Below are 17,656 nucleotides of genomic sequence, written 5' to 3'. Positions count from 1 at the left end.
ATAATAATAATAATAATAATAATAATAATAGTGCTAATAGTAATAAGGTCCGTCTTGAATTATAGTAGGTTTAAGACGAAAAATCTAAGTCTAGCAAAGAACCGTCACATGCTCACGTATGAGACTAGACTTATCTACCCTCGACCTATCCCGGGTCGACAACACACCCCTCAATTTTGGCACCCAACTAATATAATAATAATATATTTACTCTCCGTCACACTCTCTGACCAATCATAACCAGCCAACACCCCTATTCTTTTCGAAAGTTTTCTGTGGGATTGCATAAAGGACCTGCACAAACGAATGTTGCAGCTGTACAAAACGAACCAAAACAAGCTCCAGAAAAACCCATTAATGGCGACTTAAAATCCTAGATTTCTAGCTCAGTTTTCGACCAAACTCAATAATTCTTGCACCATTCTTCTCCTTATCTCTTCCTTCATCTTTTAAGGTAAGAAAGACATAGTCTTGTGGAGTTCTCGTCTCGACCCATCTCATGAATGTGACGTTTTTAAGCTAACTCGGCTGTTATTACGGTTTCTAGGTGAAGACTTTGAGGACCCAGAAGGAAACTCGTTCATAATAGACCATTCTCTTGAAGATTGAAGAAAGTTAAGGTAACGGTGATAGGTTACTCGACAAACGTCAGGAAACTCCGCCCTTTCTATTCGTTTTTGCCTTATTTTTCGCAAAGTTTAAGTCTTTGTGCATTTCCCCATAGATGGAGTCGATTTTTGTTGTGTTTGTGCTCATTTTACATGGTTGTTTGGACCCCTTTGGTCCGTTTTCTTGCTGGATTCGGGTAAGGCGAAGGAGTTGGGTTCTCTGTTCTGCCACGGTTCATTTTTTTTAACTGTCGAAATTTCTATTGCACTTCCGTCCTACTGCTACTCTCAAGGTCATTCTTGAGTTGAGTTCAAAATTGACTGTTAGGGACTGTTTATGTTATGACTGTAGCGTCCTACCTCTGTTCGGTAGCGGGTACTTCCGTCTCTCGGACTGGCTTCTTACTTGCATTGTCATGCTTTCCCTGTATGCAATGGTTAATCCCCTCTCCCCTGTTTCTGAAACCTGCACTGATGACTCGTTTTTTTTGGAGCATGGATTGAATTGTTGGGCTCACAGGTCTACAAGTTTTGGGCTGGTTTTGTTTTGGGTTTGGTGTGCTGTTGTCCTCCTTTTTCTTTATTTCGTGATTACTGGGTTTGCCGAGCACATTAATACCATGTCCTCTTCTTTCTTTATTTTGTGATCACTGTGTTTGCCAATATTGACGCCGTGTCCCTTTTTTTTCTTTACTTTGTGATTACTGATGTTGAACTCACCAACATTCAATGTTTGGGCTCAAACCTGAAAACTTTTGGACTCACCTCTTCATTTTTTTTGGGCGCAAATTTCTGGATGTTTGTGGGCTCATCATTACTAAATTTTTGGGCTCAATTTGTCACTTGTATCAGATTGTTTGCATTTCGTAAATTTCCACATGACGTAAATTATCCATTACCACTTGTTATATTTTATTTATTGTATTTATCCGACATGTATAATTATAAAATGAAATATTTATTTTATGCGCTCAAGTATGAAAGGATGATTATAGATAATTACTTGTGAGGGTCGTATTCTTGTAGAAATGCCGTGATACTATCATGTATGCTTGATTTACATTTACGCCCTACTTGTGCTGTTCTGTCAAGTACGGGTTTGGCCTGCTTGTGCTGTTCTGGCAAGTATGGTTTTGGCCACTTGTGCTGTGCTGGCAAGTGAGTCATATCTTAGTCTTTCCGCCACTTTCGTGCTGTTCTGGCGATTGGGGTACTCGGTCTCTATTAGTAGTCGAGTCTTGGGTGCGTGCTGTGCTGGCGCATGTCGAATCGGGATGTACACCCGAGAATCTGCAGATTTTGACTAGGACCGTATCATTATCGTAGTCCTACCCAGGGAAATTATAGTCTAAGAGTAGTAAATGTTAGCATTTTGGATGGTTATATTGGTCATATCTCCTTGGATTACGTGCTCATGTTTAAGTGGTCTTTATCTTGCCTTCTTACATTTTCCTCGATTATTTGACATTGTCTATGCTTTGCTTACTTGCCTATCTTACTCCTTTTCCTTATTCTTGAATCTTTGAACATGTAAGATCATATGCTTAGTTATAATTCAGCTCATCCTTATCTTACTTTATCTGATCATTTGTTTATGTGCTTTGTCATGTTCATCTTGATGTTTTGTGGCTAAGAGAACCTTAAGTTACTCCCCACTGACTGTGGCTTTCATGTTTACATGAATGACAGGTTGGTGAAGATGCTTATATGGGGTTTGACGTGTGAGCTAGCGAGTAACCCGGACTTTTAGATTTCTTATTCACCGCTTAGACTCACCTATTTCTTTATGTCATTCGAGGGATATATTTTCCCCACTTTTGACCGTTTTATTTGTTTGGACCCTTGTTTTTATTTCCGCTCTTTCTTTCTGTCGAATGTTAGTGACTCCCACATGTTAAACTCTATCTACTAAATAAAAGTTTTAAAAACTTCACATTTTTCGCATTTATTTAGTAGTTTACTTTCCGCTTTATCGCGGGGTGTCACATATACTGTCGTCATATATTTTATGCTATCACATAATCACTTGTAACTTGATTACCCTTGCATACTACTAAAACAAGTGCAAAATCAAATGTAAACATTACATAAAAATCCACCGTGTGGAGTTCCTATGGTCGCTCGACTCTTAGAAGGTCGGTATAGTCTGAAATCAAAGTCAAATACGTCATAGGCGGTCGAAAGTTCCTAGAAATGGTCAAATCCCATATTCCACGGTCCATTTTAGGAGCTACTCGGTCGAGTGAGGGTGTCACTCGGTCGATTGCGGGTCTTTACATGAGGTTTCCAGGGTCTGTCTTCGGCCTACTCGATCGAGTGAAGGGGGTCACTCGGTCGAGTGGACCTCCACTCGGTCAAGTGAAAAATGGCACTCGGTCGAGTGTCACTGGTTCGTCTAGATTTCAGTCATTAATAGCCTTTAAACTTTCCTATGGTTGAGTATACTTGCAATGGAGTCTCAATGTGATCACTACACCATCCTACCACACCATGTCTAATAGTTTTGGCCTTATGGCCGAGTTTACAACACAAGAAAATAATTTTTTCAAAGTTCAAACGATAAAGAAATGTCTCAAGGAGTCCCGAATCATAAGGTCGCCACTACTCGGAGGGCTTCCTCTTCTTGCCAATGCCCGACATCCATTTCGCCCACCTGGAATGATTCTTCACCGTCTTGCTTCCTCTTCCCGCTTGCTCTTCTTCCTTGTCCTCCTCCTCTTCCTCATCTCCGTTCTCTTCTCCCCTTCCTATACGTGCCGCCTCCTCCCATACACTATCAAGGTCCATGCCTTCCGCCGCCGCGGATGTTTCTGCCTCACTTTCACCCCCTTGATAGACATTCCCAAAATAGATCCCGGCATCACCGATATATGGGTCACCTAAGTGTCCTACACCAAAAGGGATGTTGCTAGTCCAATCTGATGGTTGGATACCATAGGCCTTAAAGACTCCAGTGGTGTCTCCGTCTCCGGACCCAAAGCTAGGGCGGTGGGTGGGTCGTACCCCTTGATAATAAGCCTCCTCGTGCATGTCTCTCAACACAAGGTCGGTGTTCACTCGGTGGATGAGGTACGACATAGGATAGTTGGAGTCAAAGGTGAGTTTGTTTTGGCTAAAGCTCCCGGCATAAGGTGGGGGCATCATCGATGTAGGCATAGAATAGGGAAAAGAGGTAGGAGCTTGTTCGACGGGATCACGAGGTGGGGAAGGTAGTGGAGGGGTCTCCCGTTCCATGGTAGAATCATCAAGGTCGAAAATGAGGTTACTAGGAATGGTGTACCGTTGGGCCTCGGGGCGGGGTGATTCCTCCCTCTCCAAGGGGAAAGTCAGAGGTAGTCTTTCACTGGAGGGGATTTTCATATGCCAATGTTCATCAACTCCCCAAGAATAGGTATCCTTCTCCTCCCCCATCAACAATCCAATACTTACCCTTAAACCACGCAAGATCAAAATAAACAACTCCCCTAGACATGGGTGCATCCACCACCCCCGGTTCATATGCTAGCAAGTCCTTGGCTAACCGAGTTACCAAGGCCCCACAATCTAAGGAGCACTTGTCCGACTCGGTCATCCTCTCAAGGGTAAGGCACACCATATGTATATCATTAAAGTAGAAACGCTCTGCACGGTAGGGGCTAAGGTAAGAACTCAAGATTAACACATCCGTTGAGTTGAGTTTGTTCAGGTATTTCCTCCTATAAAAGATGTTGGCCAAAGAGCATAAGAAAATCTTTAGAACGGGGTGCTTGATATCACTAATTTTCTTGTTAATCACACCGATCTTTCCCTTACTCGTGTAGAGATGAAAATACTTCGAAGCCTTTATGTCCTTCTCAACCTTATCATGGTGACCCTCGACTCTCTTACCCGCTCCCAAATGGTCGGTAAAGGCGTCACTATCTACATTGAAGGTGGTATTCTTGAGCCTAAATTAAACTCACATCATGGGTTTCCTTATCATAGGTGAAAGAGCTCAAAAACTCAAGGGTGAGGTTATGGTAGCTTATCTCCTTTAGGTTGTACAATCCCTCCAACCCACTACCATGGTGACCCTCGACTCGCTTACCCACTCCCAAATGGTCGGTAAAGGCGTCACTATCTACGTTGAAGGTGGTATTCTTAGCCTAAATTAAACTCACACCATGGGTTTCCTTATCATAGGTGAAAGAGCTCAAAAACTCGAGGGTGAGGTTATGGTAGTGATAGAGTCAAGAAGTGTCGAGTCACTAGGGCCTTTTTAGGCCAAGTATGCTTTTAATTAAGGGTCTTTTGTCGGAATCAAGAGTTAATCTTCCCGTCCCGATGATTGTCATAACTAATGCGTTTTGATTCACGTGTGGAGCTGCGTATGAGGATGGAGCCCGGAATCCAAAGAGTGAACCTCTAGCCACACTAGTAGACAAGCAATCATGCGGAGACGACCTCACATGAACCAGTTACGGAGCCGACATCCCCTGCTAGGAAGCATGAAGGCTAAGTAGTGAAGAACTCGTGTTGAGGAAGTGAAGAAATAAATTGCCAGGCGGTTTTGCAGATCGCCACCATCAGCGATCTGCCATGGCGTCTGCCCTCCTCCGATAGCTGCGGGGTAGCGATCTGCCACTCATCCGGCAGACTGCCGTTGTGCTGTGCTCGTGACTTTTATTAAGCCCGTTGGCTTAAAATTAAGCCCAAATCCCGTATTACCCTAGATTCGTGTGCAGCCTTATAAATAGTTCACATTTTGGAGACCTAAAAATGATCTTGTTTAGGAGTAATTCAAAAAGGCTTGTGTGTTAAGAAAGCTTGGATTTTTATTAAGGAATTTGTAATCTTTTAGTTTGGATGTTAATCTTTCTTCAATTCTTGGGTTTTACTAAGAAGATGGAAGGCTAATCTCCCTTTTACTTGGTGTAATTTAATCAAAGTATCCAACTTTGATGTTGTAAGACTCTTAAAACTCTCTCAATTTATCTATTGTTCTTTCCTTTGTTCTTAAATTCTTATGTTGAGTAGATGAATGTTTGAATTGATCACTCTTGCATCTTATTTACCCATCTATTGCAAATTCTAGAGAAATGGTTTAATTTATCTAGAATTGTTTGGAGCAAACTTGTTATATGTTGATTTGGTTTAAAGGATGCATATTTCAAGTAGGAAATTACATGTCTTTTCTTGCTAGTATGGTTTAATCTAGTAGGATTTGATTCTAGCTTACATCTCTTGGCAAAAGCTTCATGCTCAATTCTAGTCTTTATTCATGGTTTAATGAGTTGTGGTTGGAATTGAAGGACTCACATATATGGTTTAATTATGTGTGTCAATTTCTTGAGATGATAGTATTGGATAGATGACAATAGAGAGAAAAGAGTCAAACTTTGTCATTGTTGGATTACTAAGAGAGAATTATACCAAGTCTTTCCCATATTTGATTGTTGCACATCTAGTGTTTGTTGTTTTGCTTCTATGATAAGAATTGCATCTTTATTTTCCCTTATTCTACTTCAAAACCCCTTTCTCCATTTATGTCATACTACATGTTAACCATTGTTCATAAGCATTGTTTGTTGATAAACATAATTAGTAGGTCCTTATTGTAGTTAGTATTGTGATTAGTCCATAAAGTCCTAATTAGTTGCTTTATAGTTAAAACTCAAGTCTTTAGTTTAAAAGTTCTTCCCTTGGGTTCGACCCTAACTTGCCAATTTACTACCCTATTGCTTGAAGTTAGTAAAGTTTAGTTAGGCTTATAAATTGTTAATTTGGTAGTTAATTCTAGTATATTAGCGACCTAGTCTTTTTCTTTACCAAATTTTGGCGCCGCTGCCGGGGAAGGGCAACATAGCTAGAGCTTGAGTCGTGACTTTATGTTTAGTTGTTTTATTACTCCTCTTGTTGTTAAAAGTAATAGGAAGTTCTAATTTGTTTGCTTAGTGCGAAGGTTTATGTTTAGCTCCCCTCCACACGGTGAATCAACCCCCGTGGAAGAAGACGCGTTTGGAGCATATTCTTGGCTATTCACTAACCCTTGGTACCAAAGACCACCAAGAGAACATAGAGTAGAAGAACCACCTTTAGGAACCCCTCTTGAAGAAGAACCAATAGAAGTAGAACCAATTGAAGTGGAATACCCACAAATGGCGAATGATACAAGAACTATTAGGGAGCTCCGGGCAAGAAATTATGACACTCAACCTCTTTGCATTGCCTACCCACCCATGGGGGCTAATGCCAACTTTGAATTGAAGGGCTATTTCATTCACAACCTCCCAAAGTTTCATGGACATGCGGGGGATGACCCAAATCGCCATCTTTCCGAATTCCATATGATGTGTGAGGGTGCAATTCCAAATGGTGTCACGGAAGATCAATTTAAGTTGAGAGCTTTCCCATTTTCCCTTCAAGATGCGGCAAAAGATTGGTTGTTTTACCTTCAACCGGGTACAATCCGTACTTGGAAGGACATGAAGGCGGCTTTTCTTGAGAAATACTACCCCGACTCAAGACATAACCATGCAAAGAAAGCCATCACTTCTCCGGAGCAAGATGCAAGTGAGAGCTTATATGAGTATTGGGAGAGGTTCAAGAAATTAGTTGCTCAATGTCCTTACCATGGTCTTAGTGGTGATGACCTTTTGGTCAACTTTTGTGATGGTCTTACCGTACAATACCAAATCATGGTTAATTCCGCTACGGGTGGTGGAGTTGACAATTATTCCGTGGCGGAGGCAAATGAGATCATAGAAAAGTTGGCCGCTAGCACAAGGAACTATGGAAGAAGCCGAGTGTCAAAGAATATTAACTCCATTGAGACACCTTCTCCTTCCTCCCACAAGCTTGAGAAAACCGTGGATGATCTCACAAAAATGGTTGCTCAACTAGTGGGGAACAATCAAGGAGGAGCACAAGGATCTAATGTGGAATGCAATTTTTGTCAAGGGCCACACCCAATGGAAACTTGTCCCATCATGGAAGAGCAAGGAATAAGCAAGGAGAATGTGAGTGCCATGATGCACGGTCAATACAACTCTAGGAACCCCAATGGGGGAGGGTATTATAAGTATGATCCGAGTGGCAATACTTACAACATTGGGTCAAGGGACAATCCAAACCTTAGTTGGGGAGGAGATACCTCCAAGAGCTTCCAAAATGGTCAATTCAACCACTTGAAGAACTCCAACTCTCAAGGACAAAACTCCAATTACCAAAGAAACAACAATCATCAACAAGCCAAGGGAGGATCCTTCCAATTTGGAAACCAAGGACAACAAGGGAATTTCCAAGGTAACCACAAGAACTTCCAACAAGGAGGGGGCTCTTCCTCCCAAGGAAATGAAGATTTGTCTACAAATGAGATGTTTAAGATGATCATGAAAGGGCAAGCCGAAAATACCAAGAGGTTTGACAAAATGGATGCGGATAAAATTTCAAGTGATGCTAGGGTGAAGAACCTTGAAATCCAACTTGGCCAACTTGCACAAGAAATGGCCAAGAACAATCAAAGGAACTCTAACTCAATTCCATCTACAACATTTCCACCAAAGGAAAATGCAAGCTCCATGACTTTGAGAAAGGGGAGAACCCTAGAATCCCCCCCGAAGAAGAAGAGGAAAGCCAAGTCACATGAGAGAGTCATTGACATTGAGGAACAAGTTGAAGAAGAGCTAGTGGTTGAGAAAGAGAAAGAGACACCCTCTAGAGCTAGTGGGGAAGAGGAGAAGACTCCCTTGAGGAATGACAAAGAAAAGAGTGAAAGCAACAAAACCAAGGATCATGTTGAGGAGATCGAGAGAGAGTATGTTGTGGAGGTACCTTTTCCTAGTGCTCTCACACATTCTAAAAGTGTCGCAAGAGATGAGGATCTCTATGAAACTTTTAGGAAGTGTGAAGTAAATATCCCTTTGCTAAATCTTTTGAAAGGTGTACCTAGGTATGCAAAGTTTCTCAAGGAACTTTGCACACCTAGGAGAAGCCCAAGGAAGGGAACCCAAAGAGTAAGGGTAAGTGAACATGTTTCCGCAATTTTTAAAAAATCACTTCCCAAAAAGTGTGGAGACCCGGGAATGTTCACCATACCATGCTCTATTGGGGACAAAAGTTTCACTCATGCTATGTTAGACCTTGGTGCATCAATCAATGTTATGCCATATGCCCTTTATGAGACTTTGGGACTTCCACCATTGAACAAAACCGATGTAGTGATCCAACTTGCGGATCGCTCAAACATATACCCAAAGGGGATGGTGGAGGATGTGTTGGTAGAGGTAGATCACTTAACCTTCCCGGCCGACTTCTATGTTCTTGACATGGAAGCCGACTCGAGGGCCACTCCAATCCTTTTGGGGAGACCTTTTATGAAGACCTCTAAAACCAAGATTGATGTGTCTAATGGGAACCTCACTATGGAATTTGATGGAAGGAAACTCACGTACAACATCTATGATGCTATGAAACAACCTAGCGATTCACATTCATGTTATTTCTTAGACATCATTGAACCAATTACCTCACAAGTTTATATGTTGTGTCAAAGGGACCCACTTGAGGTGGCCCTCACTAACAATGTCGAGAAAGAAGGGTTGCGGTTTTTGTTGTCTAATGATGTGCAGGATTATGTCAACAAGTTAGAGGAGGAAGTAACCCTTGATGATAATCAAATGGAAAAGATAGAGGACGGAATCAGGGGGTTTCAGCAGACTGCCAAACCCACCGCATGATCTGGCACGGCGATCTGCCGGACCAGCGATCTGCCATGGCGATCTGCCACCCCCAGCAAGCGATCTGCAAATCCCCTGTTTCCGAATACTTGTTTTGCTTGAAGACAAATCCCAATTACCCTAACTTCCTTCCCCTAGAAGCCTCCCTTGAAAGACCACTTCCTTCCATCATTAAGCCACCCACCCCCAATCTAAAGCCACTCCCCGACCACTTGAAGTATGTGTTTCTCGGAGAAAACAACACTCTACCTCTCATCATTTCAAACCAACTTGAGGGTGATCAAGAGAGGAGGTTGGTGGATGTTTTGCAAAAGTACAAAGGAGCATTTGGATGGAGCATCGCGGATATCAAGGGGATAAGTCCAAGCACTTGCATGCATAAGATTCGATTGGAAAAGGATGCAAAACCCGTCCGGCAACCACAACGGAGGCTCAATCCACCCATGATGGAAGTTGTCAAGGAGGAAATTATCAAACTTCTCCAAATGGGTATTATCTTTCCTATTAGTGACTCTCAATGGGTAAGTCCTACTCAAGTTGTGCCAAAGAAGGGAGGGGTGACGGTAATCAAAAACACTCAAGGGGCATTGATCCCCACCCGTTTGCAAACGGGATGGAGGGTGTGTATTGATTATCGCCGCCTAAACCAAGTCACTTGGAAGGACCATTTCCCCCTACCCTTTCTAGATCAAATGCTAGAGAGGTTAGGTGGGAAAGAGTATTATTGCTTTTTGGATGGATATTAGGGTATTTTCAAATCCCCATTCACCAGGAGGATCAATCCAAAACAACCTTTACTTGCCCATTTGGTACTTATGCTTACCGCCGCATGCCTTTTGGATTGTGCAATGCCCCCGGCACTTTCCAACGATGCATGATGAGCATTTTCTCGGACTATGTGGAGCGTATTTTGGAAGTTTTCATGGATGACTTCACCATCCATGGGGACTCATTTGACTCGTGTCTAGACCACCTCGCTATGGTCCTATCACGGTGCATAGACTCTCACCTCATTTTAAATTCTGAAAAGTGTCACTTGATGGTGAGTAGTGGAATCGTGTTAGGGCACATAGTGTCGAAAAGAGGGATTGAGGTGGATACGGCAAAGGTGGATGTGATTAAAACCTTACCGTATCCATCTAATACTCGAGACGTGAGGTCGTTCTTGGGCCACGCGGGTTTTTATCGAAGGTTTATAAAAGATTTCTCCAAAATAGCTAACCCCTTGTGCAAACTTTTGCACAAGGATGTGGATTTCGTGTTTGATGATCATTGTAGGGAAGCATTTGACTTGTTGAAGGAGAGACTTATATCGGCCCCAATCATTCAAGCACCCAAGTGGGATCGTCCTTTTGAGATCATGACCGATGCAAGTGATTTTGCCATTGGAGCCGTATTGGGACAAAAGGATGACAAAGCTTCATATGTGATCCAATATGCTTCATCTCTCTTGAATGATGCTCAACGGAACTACACCGTCACCGAGAAGGAATTCTTGGCGGTGGTGTATGCTCTAGAGAAGTTCCGCCCATACTTACTAGGAGTCAAGGTGATTGTCTATACCGATCACAAATCCATCACTCAACTTGTGAGCAAGAAAGACACCAAACCAAGATTAATGAGGTGGGTTCTCCTACTTAGTGAGTTTGACATAGAGATAAGAGAGAAAAAGGGATTGACAAATGTGGTGGCCGACCACCTAAGCCGACTACAACTTGATGATCAACAAATGCAACGAATGGGGGTAGTCGATGGGAGTTTGCCTCATGAATCTCTCTATAGTTTGAGGATGACGGAGCCATGGTATGCCAACTTGGTGAACTACATGGTGACTAAGAAGTTTCCACTTCTCTTTCATCTAGTCAAAGGAACAAGATCAAGTCCGATTCTCGGTTCTATATATGGGATGAGCCATATTTGTGGAAAATGTGCCAAGACCAAGTCATCCGCCGTTGTGTGCCGGATGTAGAAATCCCGTCCATCCTAAAGCATTGCCACGAGTACGCTTGTGGGGGTCACTTTGGGCCGCAAAGAACGGCACGTAAAATCCTTGAGTGCGGTTTTTATTGGCCCAAGTTGTTTAAAGATGCTCATATCTTCGTTACTACTTGTGATAGATGCCAACGTTTTGGCAACATATCACGTAGGAACGAAATGCCCCAACAACCGATGCTCTACTTGGAAATTTTTGATGTTTGGGGAATAGACTTTATGGGACCATTCCCTAATTCCTATGGATATATCTACATCCTCTTGGCGGTCGACTACGTGTCTAAGTGGGTGGAAGCTATCCCCACCAAGTGTGATGATGCAAAAACGGTGCAAGCATTTGTCAAGAGCAATATATTTTCAAGATTCGGCTTCCCAAAAGCCATTGTGAGTGATAGGGGGACTCATTTTTGTAACAAGGTGATCTCAACCTTGCTTCAAAAATATGGTGTGCTTCACAAAGTTTCTACGGCATATCACCCCCAAACAAATGGCCAAGCGGAAGTCTCTAACCGGGAAGTTAAACACATCTTGGAAAGAACGGTCAATCCCGACCGCAAGGATTGGAGCAAGAGGCTTGAAGATGCTCTATGGGCTTATAGAACGGCCTATAAGACCCCAATCGACATGTCCCCATATAGGCTAATTTATGGGAAAGGATGCCACCTCCCCGTAGAGGTGGAGCACAAGGCCTATTGGGCAATTAAAGCTTTTAATCAAAATATCGATGAGGCGGGATTGCACCGAAAGCTTCAAATACAAGAATTGGAAGAGCTTAGGCACAATGCCTATGACAATGCTAGCATCTACAAGGAAAAGGCTCGGTCTTGGCATGACAAGATGGTCACAAGACGAGTTTTCAAAGAGGGAGAAGATGTGTTGGTTTTTCAAAGTCGCCTCAAGAATTTTCCCGGCAAGTTGAGGTCAAAGTGGTTTGGACCCTACAAAGTCAAGAAGGTTTTTCCCCACGGAGCGGTGGAGGTTGAAGACCCGAGCCTCGGGAAGGTGATAAAGGTAAATGGGCATAGGTTGAAGAAGTACTACAAAGGAATCGAATTACAAGGTGAAGAGGATCTTCTTTTAGAAGATCCAATTTATAAAGCTTGACTCTCCAACTTTGACTAAGTCGAGCCATCGACGTTAAAAATACGGCACAAATTTGTAAATATTCTCTTTTAGTGTAGAATTCCCGTTTTCATAGCTAGAATTTACATTCACGTCATTTATCATTCCGTTATTTACATTCTTATTGATAAATTGCATTAACCTTCATGAAGTTACTAATCATTCTATAAAGTGTGAAGTCGATTTTTACATCACCTCGGAAGGCGTGTCATTGGTGAAGTGACGGAAATGTGGAAAGGAATTTGAATGGGGGCGTGTCAAGAAGAAGAGAAAGGTAGAGGTGAAGCATTTTTGAGCAAAATTTTGGTTTGATACCAAAATTTAGCTCACAAAAAAAATTGCGACATCAGACCCTTTTGGCAGACTGCCAAACCCCTAGCGATCTGCCACGGATAGTCACAAAAGCACGGCGATCTGCCGTTTTCGCTCTGATGCGGATTACTCTAAAAATACCCGCGAATGTCCTATTGTTCCTCATTTCAGAAATTTCGAAACCTCACACCCCAATCTCCCTTCAATCACCCAAAATCCCACCCAAATCACCCAAAATCCTTACCAACTTTCAGCAAATCTTCAATCCTTCAATCATTAAGCCTCCATCATCCCCTCACAACACACAAAATACCTTTGATTTCACCCAAAATCAGAAATTTTCCCCAAATTTTGAAGAACCCTAACTTTGAAGATCTCAAATTTCAAGCTTCTAGAGTGGAATTCAAGGGTCTAAGTCGGGTTTTTGAGCAACTAGGAGCAACAAGGAGCATTATTTTTGTGGAATTCGGGGAGGTATAACAACCAAACTCTACTTCCATTTTTCTTACTCTCTTATCATTCGATTTTCTTCTTGTTTTAGAAGAATTAGTTGGATTAGTTGTTGCCTATTGATGTTATAGTTGTTGTTGGTGGAAAACTTTTCTGGGTGAGGCTTGACAAACATCAAACACAAGCTTTTGAATTCATCTTAAGCTAGTGCACACCAAGTGTTTGGTGAATTGTCTCAAAGAGTGAAAAATTTTTTGAGTGCCCTATTTTGTGTTGGTTGTGTTGTATCATTTCTCTTGTAGGTACGAACATGTCAAGCTTGAACCCATTCCGAAGACCAAACAAGAAAAGGGTTGTAGAGGAAGCCGAACATGGGGAGGAACCAATTTTTTAGGGGGAAGGGTTAGATGCCAACCAACTCAAAATCTTTCAAAAACTTGGCCTTCACCAAAAACAACCTATCAAAACCACCCGTTTCCTTTCCCCCGAGACTCTCAATGACCTAGGCATGGGCACTCTCGCCCGGTCTATGCTTGCTAAGGTGGGTTTAGAAGACTACTTTGATGATGGGTTATGGGATTACACATACACCTCCTACACCCGAGAGTTCCTTTCGACCTTGACGGAGTGTAATGTGGCGGAGGGTAGAGAGAAAAAAATCCGATTTCGAGTGAATGGCAAGTGGCATACCCTCACCCATACCCAAGTAAGAGAAGTCTTGTCCATCTCCAAAGCCCCGTCCCCCATTCTCATGGCCGGGAATCGGAGTGATGCGGCTTGGACCGAGATGGTGGGACCCAAAAATGCCGCCCATGCCAATATGATTTCCTATTGCACCAACCCCGTAGTCCAACTCCTTACCCGCTTCATCACCACCATCTTCTATGCTATAGGAGAACCAACTAAGGTCAATGCCAAAATCCGAGCTACCATGTGGACCATGCTCCCGGAGGGGGTAGGAGTGCCCGATTGGGTACAATTATTTATTGATGCATGCATGGTCCACAAGACCAAGAGTTCGGGAGGGAGTATAAATTGCGGGGGAGCAATCACATTCTTTGTCACGCATTTTGATGGGGACATTGATGAGTCCCAAGACGTCTTCAAGACTAAAGGTCTTCCCTATTACAATGACATGGTCCTTGAGGAGTGTAAGATGTTCAAGAAGGTGAAAGATGAACCCCTTAAGGGGTATTGGTTGGGTCCCGACAAACAAAAATATTTGAGGCTTCCGAGGCCTAGCAATTCTCCTTTGCCAAGTGGCACCCATGGTAGGAACTTCTTTTGTCGGATGGATATTTCGGACTTTGCCTCCGATGAGGATGAAGAGGAGGCAACCAATGACCCTCCCGTGGACATGGACACCCCCATGAATGAAGCGGGGGAGGGGTCTCATGCACCGGTTGCTCCTTGGCAACAAAGTATGTACGACTATTTCAAGGAGACTAGAGAGGTGTTCACTACCATAAGTGGGCGTGTGGAGAATCTCCAATCTTGGCAACAACAACAAACACCAAGGTTGGAGAATCTTGACCAATGGAGAAGTGTGGTTGATGATAGGGGGAAGTTGATAGAGGAGGCCGCAACAAATCAAACGGCTTTGATGAGGGAAATGATTGCTAACCAAGAGGCTAACCGTGTTTGGCAACAACAACTTGACCAAACAATGACGGCCAATGCCAACATGTGGAAGGAGCAAAATGAGTGGAGAGGCCAAATGGACCAACAATTTGGGGTCCAAAATGAAAGATATCAAGAGTATGTCGAAGATTCATACTATGATGCAAGGACCCAAGAAGACACACTTGGGATAGTTAGTGGTCTATTTGGCATGTCTCTCCACCCCACCATCCCACCCTCTATCACCCAAGAAGATGTGGACCAACAATATGCCCGGGCAATAAGAGAAAGAGAAAGAAGAGAAAGAAGGTGGAAGAACCAAGGCACCGATGATCAAGGGGGTGCCTCGGGTTCTCATTGAAGAAGAAGAAGTGTTTGCCTCCTCCACATTGGGGACAATGTGGAATGTAAGTGTGGGGGAGGAATTTGGATTGTATTATATGTAAATTTCTTGTTGTTGGTTAAAAAAAAAAAAAAAAAAAAATCCGAAAATCCCGGCTAGGTGAAAACCCACAAGGGTGGGCGCCTAGGCAAGATTGGGAAGGTGGCCGAGGACGGGATGAAAACCCGAAAGGGCATTCCGGGTAAAATGAAGAAATGAGTTGCGAGCCACCATGAGGGGAAAGGAAAAGCTAAGGTGAAAACCCGAAAGGGCACCTTAGGCAAAATGAGGGATTTTCACCAAAAAAATTGAAAAATTGAAAATTGTAACACCAAAAGATGGAGGGATAAGAAGGGAGTGATAAGGAGGGTCTTGGAAGGAGGCTAGAATAGGATTTAATTTCTTTTTGAGTCACAAAACTTGTCCCAAATCGGTGGATTTTTGCTTTGGCTACTTTGGTTGTTGATTTATTTCGGAGTGTGGCCAACCAAGTAGCATGATCATACCTAGCTTGGAGTAATAAGGGGGTGATATAAGTGGTGAATTAGGATGTTTTAGGAGTTGCTTAGGCCACTTTGCTTACACCTTGGGATAAGGTGAGAGTGGCCATCTCTTGTTGGCGATATAAGAAGGGTGGAGTTGAGTAATGAGTCGGAGTTGGAGTCATGTCGTGTCTTGTGCGAGGGATGATATAAGGAGGACGAGTGAGAGAAGAGTTTGTGTCACCTTTGAGTCTAGATTTTCTCTTTAATTGGTGGTAGTTCAAGAGGGAGATATAAGGAGGAAGAGGTGAGGGAAGAGTGGTCATTCTCTCCTACACCCGCTTGTGGACTTGCCGAATGCTTTCTTGAGTTTTACTCGGGACGAGCAAAAGTCCAAGTGTGGGGGAGTTTGATAGAGTCAAGAAGTGTCGAGTCACTAGGGCCTTTTTAGGCCAAGTATGCTTTTAATTAAGGGTCTTTTGTCGGAATCAAGAGTTAATCTTCCCGTCCCGATGATTGTCATAACTAATGCGTTTTGATTCACGTGTGGAGCTGCGTATGAGGATGGAGCCCGGAATCCAAAGAGTGAACCTCTAGCCACACTAGTAGACAAGCAATCATGCGGAGACGACCTCACATGAACCGATTCTGGAGCCGACATCCCTGCTAGGAAGCATGAAGGCTAAGTAGTGAAGAACTCGTGTTGAGGAAGTGAAGAAATAAATTGTTCCAGCGGTTTTGGCGATCGCCACCATCAGCAGATCTGCCATGGCGTCTGCCCTCCGACGGCAGCGATCTGCGGGGCGATCTGCCACTCATCCGGATCGCCGTTGTCTTTGTGCTCGTGACTTTTATTAAGCCCGTTGGCTTAAAATTAAGCCCAAATCCCGTATTACCCTAGATTCGTGTGCGACCTTATAAATAGTTCACATTTTGGAGACCTAAAAATGATCTTGTTTAGGAGTAATTCAAAAAGGCTTGTGTGTTAAGAAAGCTTGGATTTTTATTAAGGAATTTGTAATCTTTTAGTTTGGATGTTAATCTTTCTTCAATTCTTGGGTTTTACTAAGAAGATGGAAGGCTAATCTCCCTTTTACTTGGTGTAATTTAATCAAAGTATCCAACTTTGATGTTGTAAGACTCTTAAAACTCTCTCAATTTATCTATTGTTCTTTCCTTTGTTCTTAAATTCTTATGTTGAGTAGATGAATGTTTGAATTGATCACTCTTGCATCTTATTTACCCATCTATTGCAAATTCTAGAGAAATGGTTTAATTTATCTAGAATTGTTTGGAGCAAACTTGTTATATGTTGATTTGGTTTAAAGGATGCATATTTCAAGTAGGAAATTACATGTCTTTTCTTGCTAGTATGGTTTAATCTAGTAGGATTTGATTCTAGCTTACATCTCTTGGCAAAAGCTTCATGCTCAATTCTAGTCTTTATTCATGGTTTAATGAGTTGTGGTTGGAATTGAAGGACTCACATATATGGTTTAATTATGTGTGTCAATTTCTTGAGATGATAGTATTGGATAGATGACAATAGAGAGAAAAGAGTCAAACTTTGTCATTGTTGGATTACTAAGAGAGAATTATACCAAGTCTTTCCCATATTTGATTGTTGCACATCTAGTGTTTGTTGTTTTGCTTCTATGATAAGAATTGCATCTTTATTTTCCCTTATTCTACTTCAAAACCCCTTTCTCCATTTATGTCATACTACATGTTAACCATTGTTCATAAGCATTGTTTGTTGATAAACATAATTAGTAGGTCCTTATTGTAGTTAGTATTGTGATTAGTCCATAAAGTCCTAATTAGTTGCTTTATAGTTAAAACTCAAGTCTTTAGTTTAAAAGTTCTTCCCTTGGGTTCGACCCTAACTTGCCAATTTACTACCCTATTGCTTGAAGTTAGTAAAGTTTAGTTAGGCTTATAAATTGTTAATTTGGTAGTTAATTCTAGTATATTAGCGACCTAGTCTTTTTC

The 17,656-nt window shown here is 42.4% G+C and overlaps 1 protein-coding gene and 1 long non-coding RNA gene across 2 annotated transcripts; both read left to right on the top strand.

The window, feature by feature from the left end:
• Window positions 1-353: 353 nt before the first annotated feature.
• Window positions 354-2,458, top strand: LOC141633618 (uncharacterized). Its single transcript, XR_012538401.1, has 3 exons — window positions 354-454; window positions 548-620; window positions 2,298-2,458. It is a non-coding gene; the product is annotated as an uncharacterized LOC141633618 (long non-coding RNA).
• Window positions 2,459-6,532: 4,074 nt separating this feature from the next.
• Window positions 6,533-9,304, top strand: LOC141630193 (uncharacterized). Its single transcript, XM_074443053.1, has 3 exons — window positions 6,533-7,008; window positions 7,210-9,100; window positions 9,197-9,304. The coding sequence occupies exons 1-3, from the start codon at window positions 6,533-6,535 to the stop codon at window positions 9,302-9,304; spliced, it is 2,475 nt and encodes an 824-aa protein (XP_074299154.1).
• The last annotated feature ends 8,352 nt before the right edge of the window (window positions 9,305-17,656 follow it).

The sequence above is a fragment of the Silene latifolia genome, chromosome Y (assembly GCF_048544455.1).
Source record: "Silene latifolia isolate original U9 population chromosome Y, ASM4854445v1, whole genome shotgun sequence".
Lineage (NCBI taxonomy): Eukaryota > Viridiplantae > Streptophyta > Magnoliopsida > Caryophyllales > Caryophyllaceae > Silene > Silene latifolia.
Note: the sequence above shows the minus strand (reverse complement) of the source record. Positions and strands in the feature narration are given on the sequence as shown.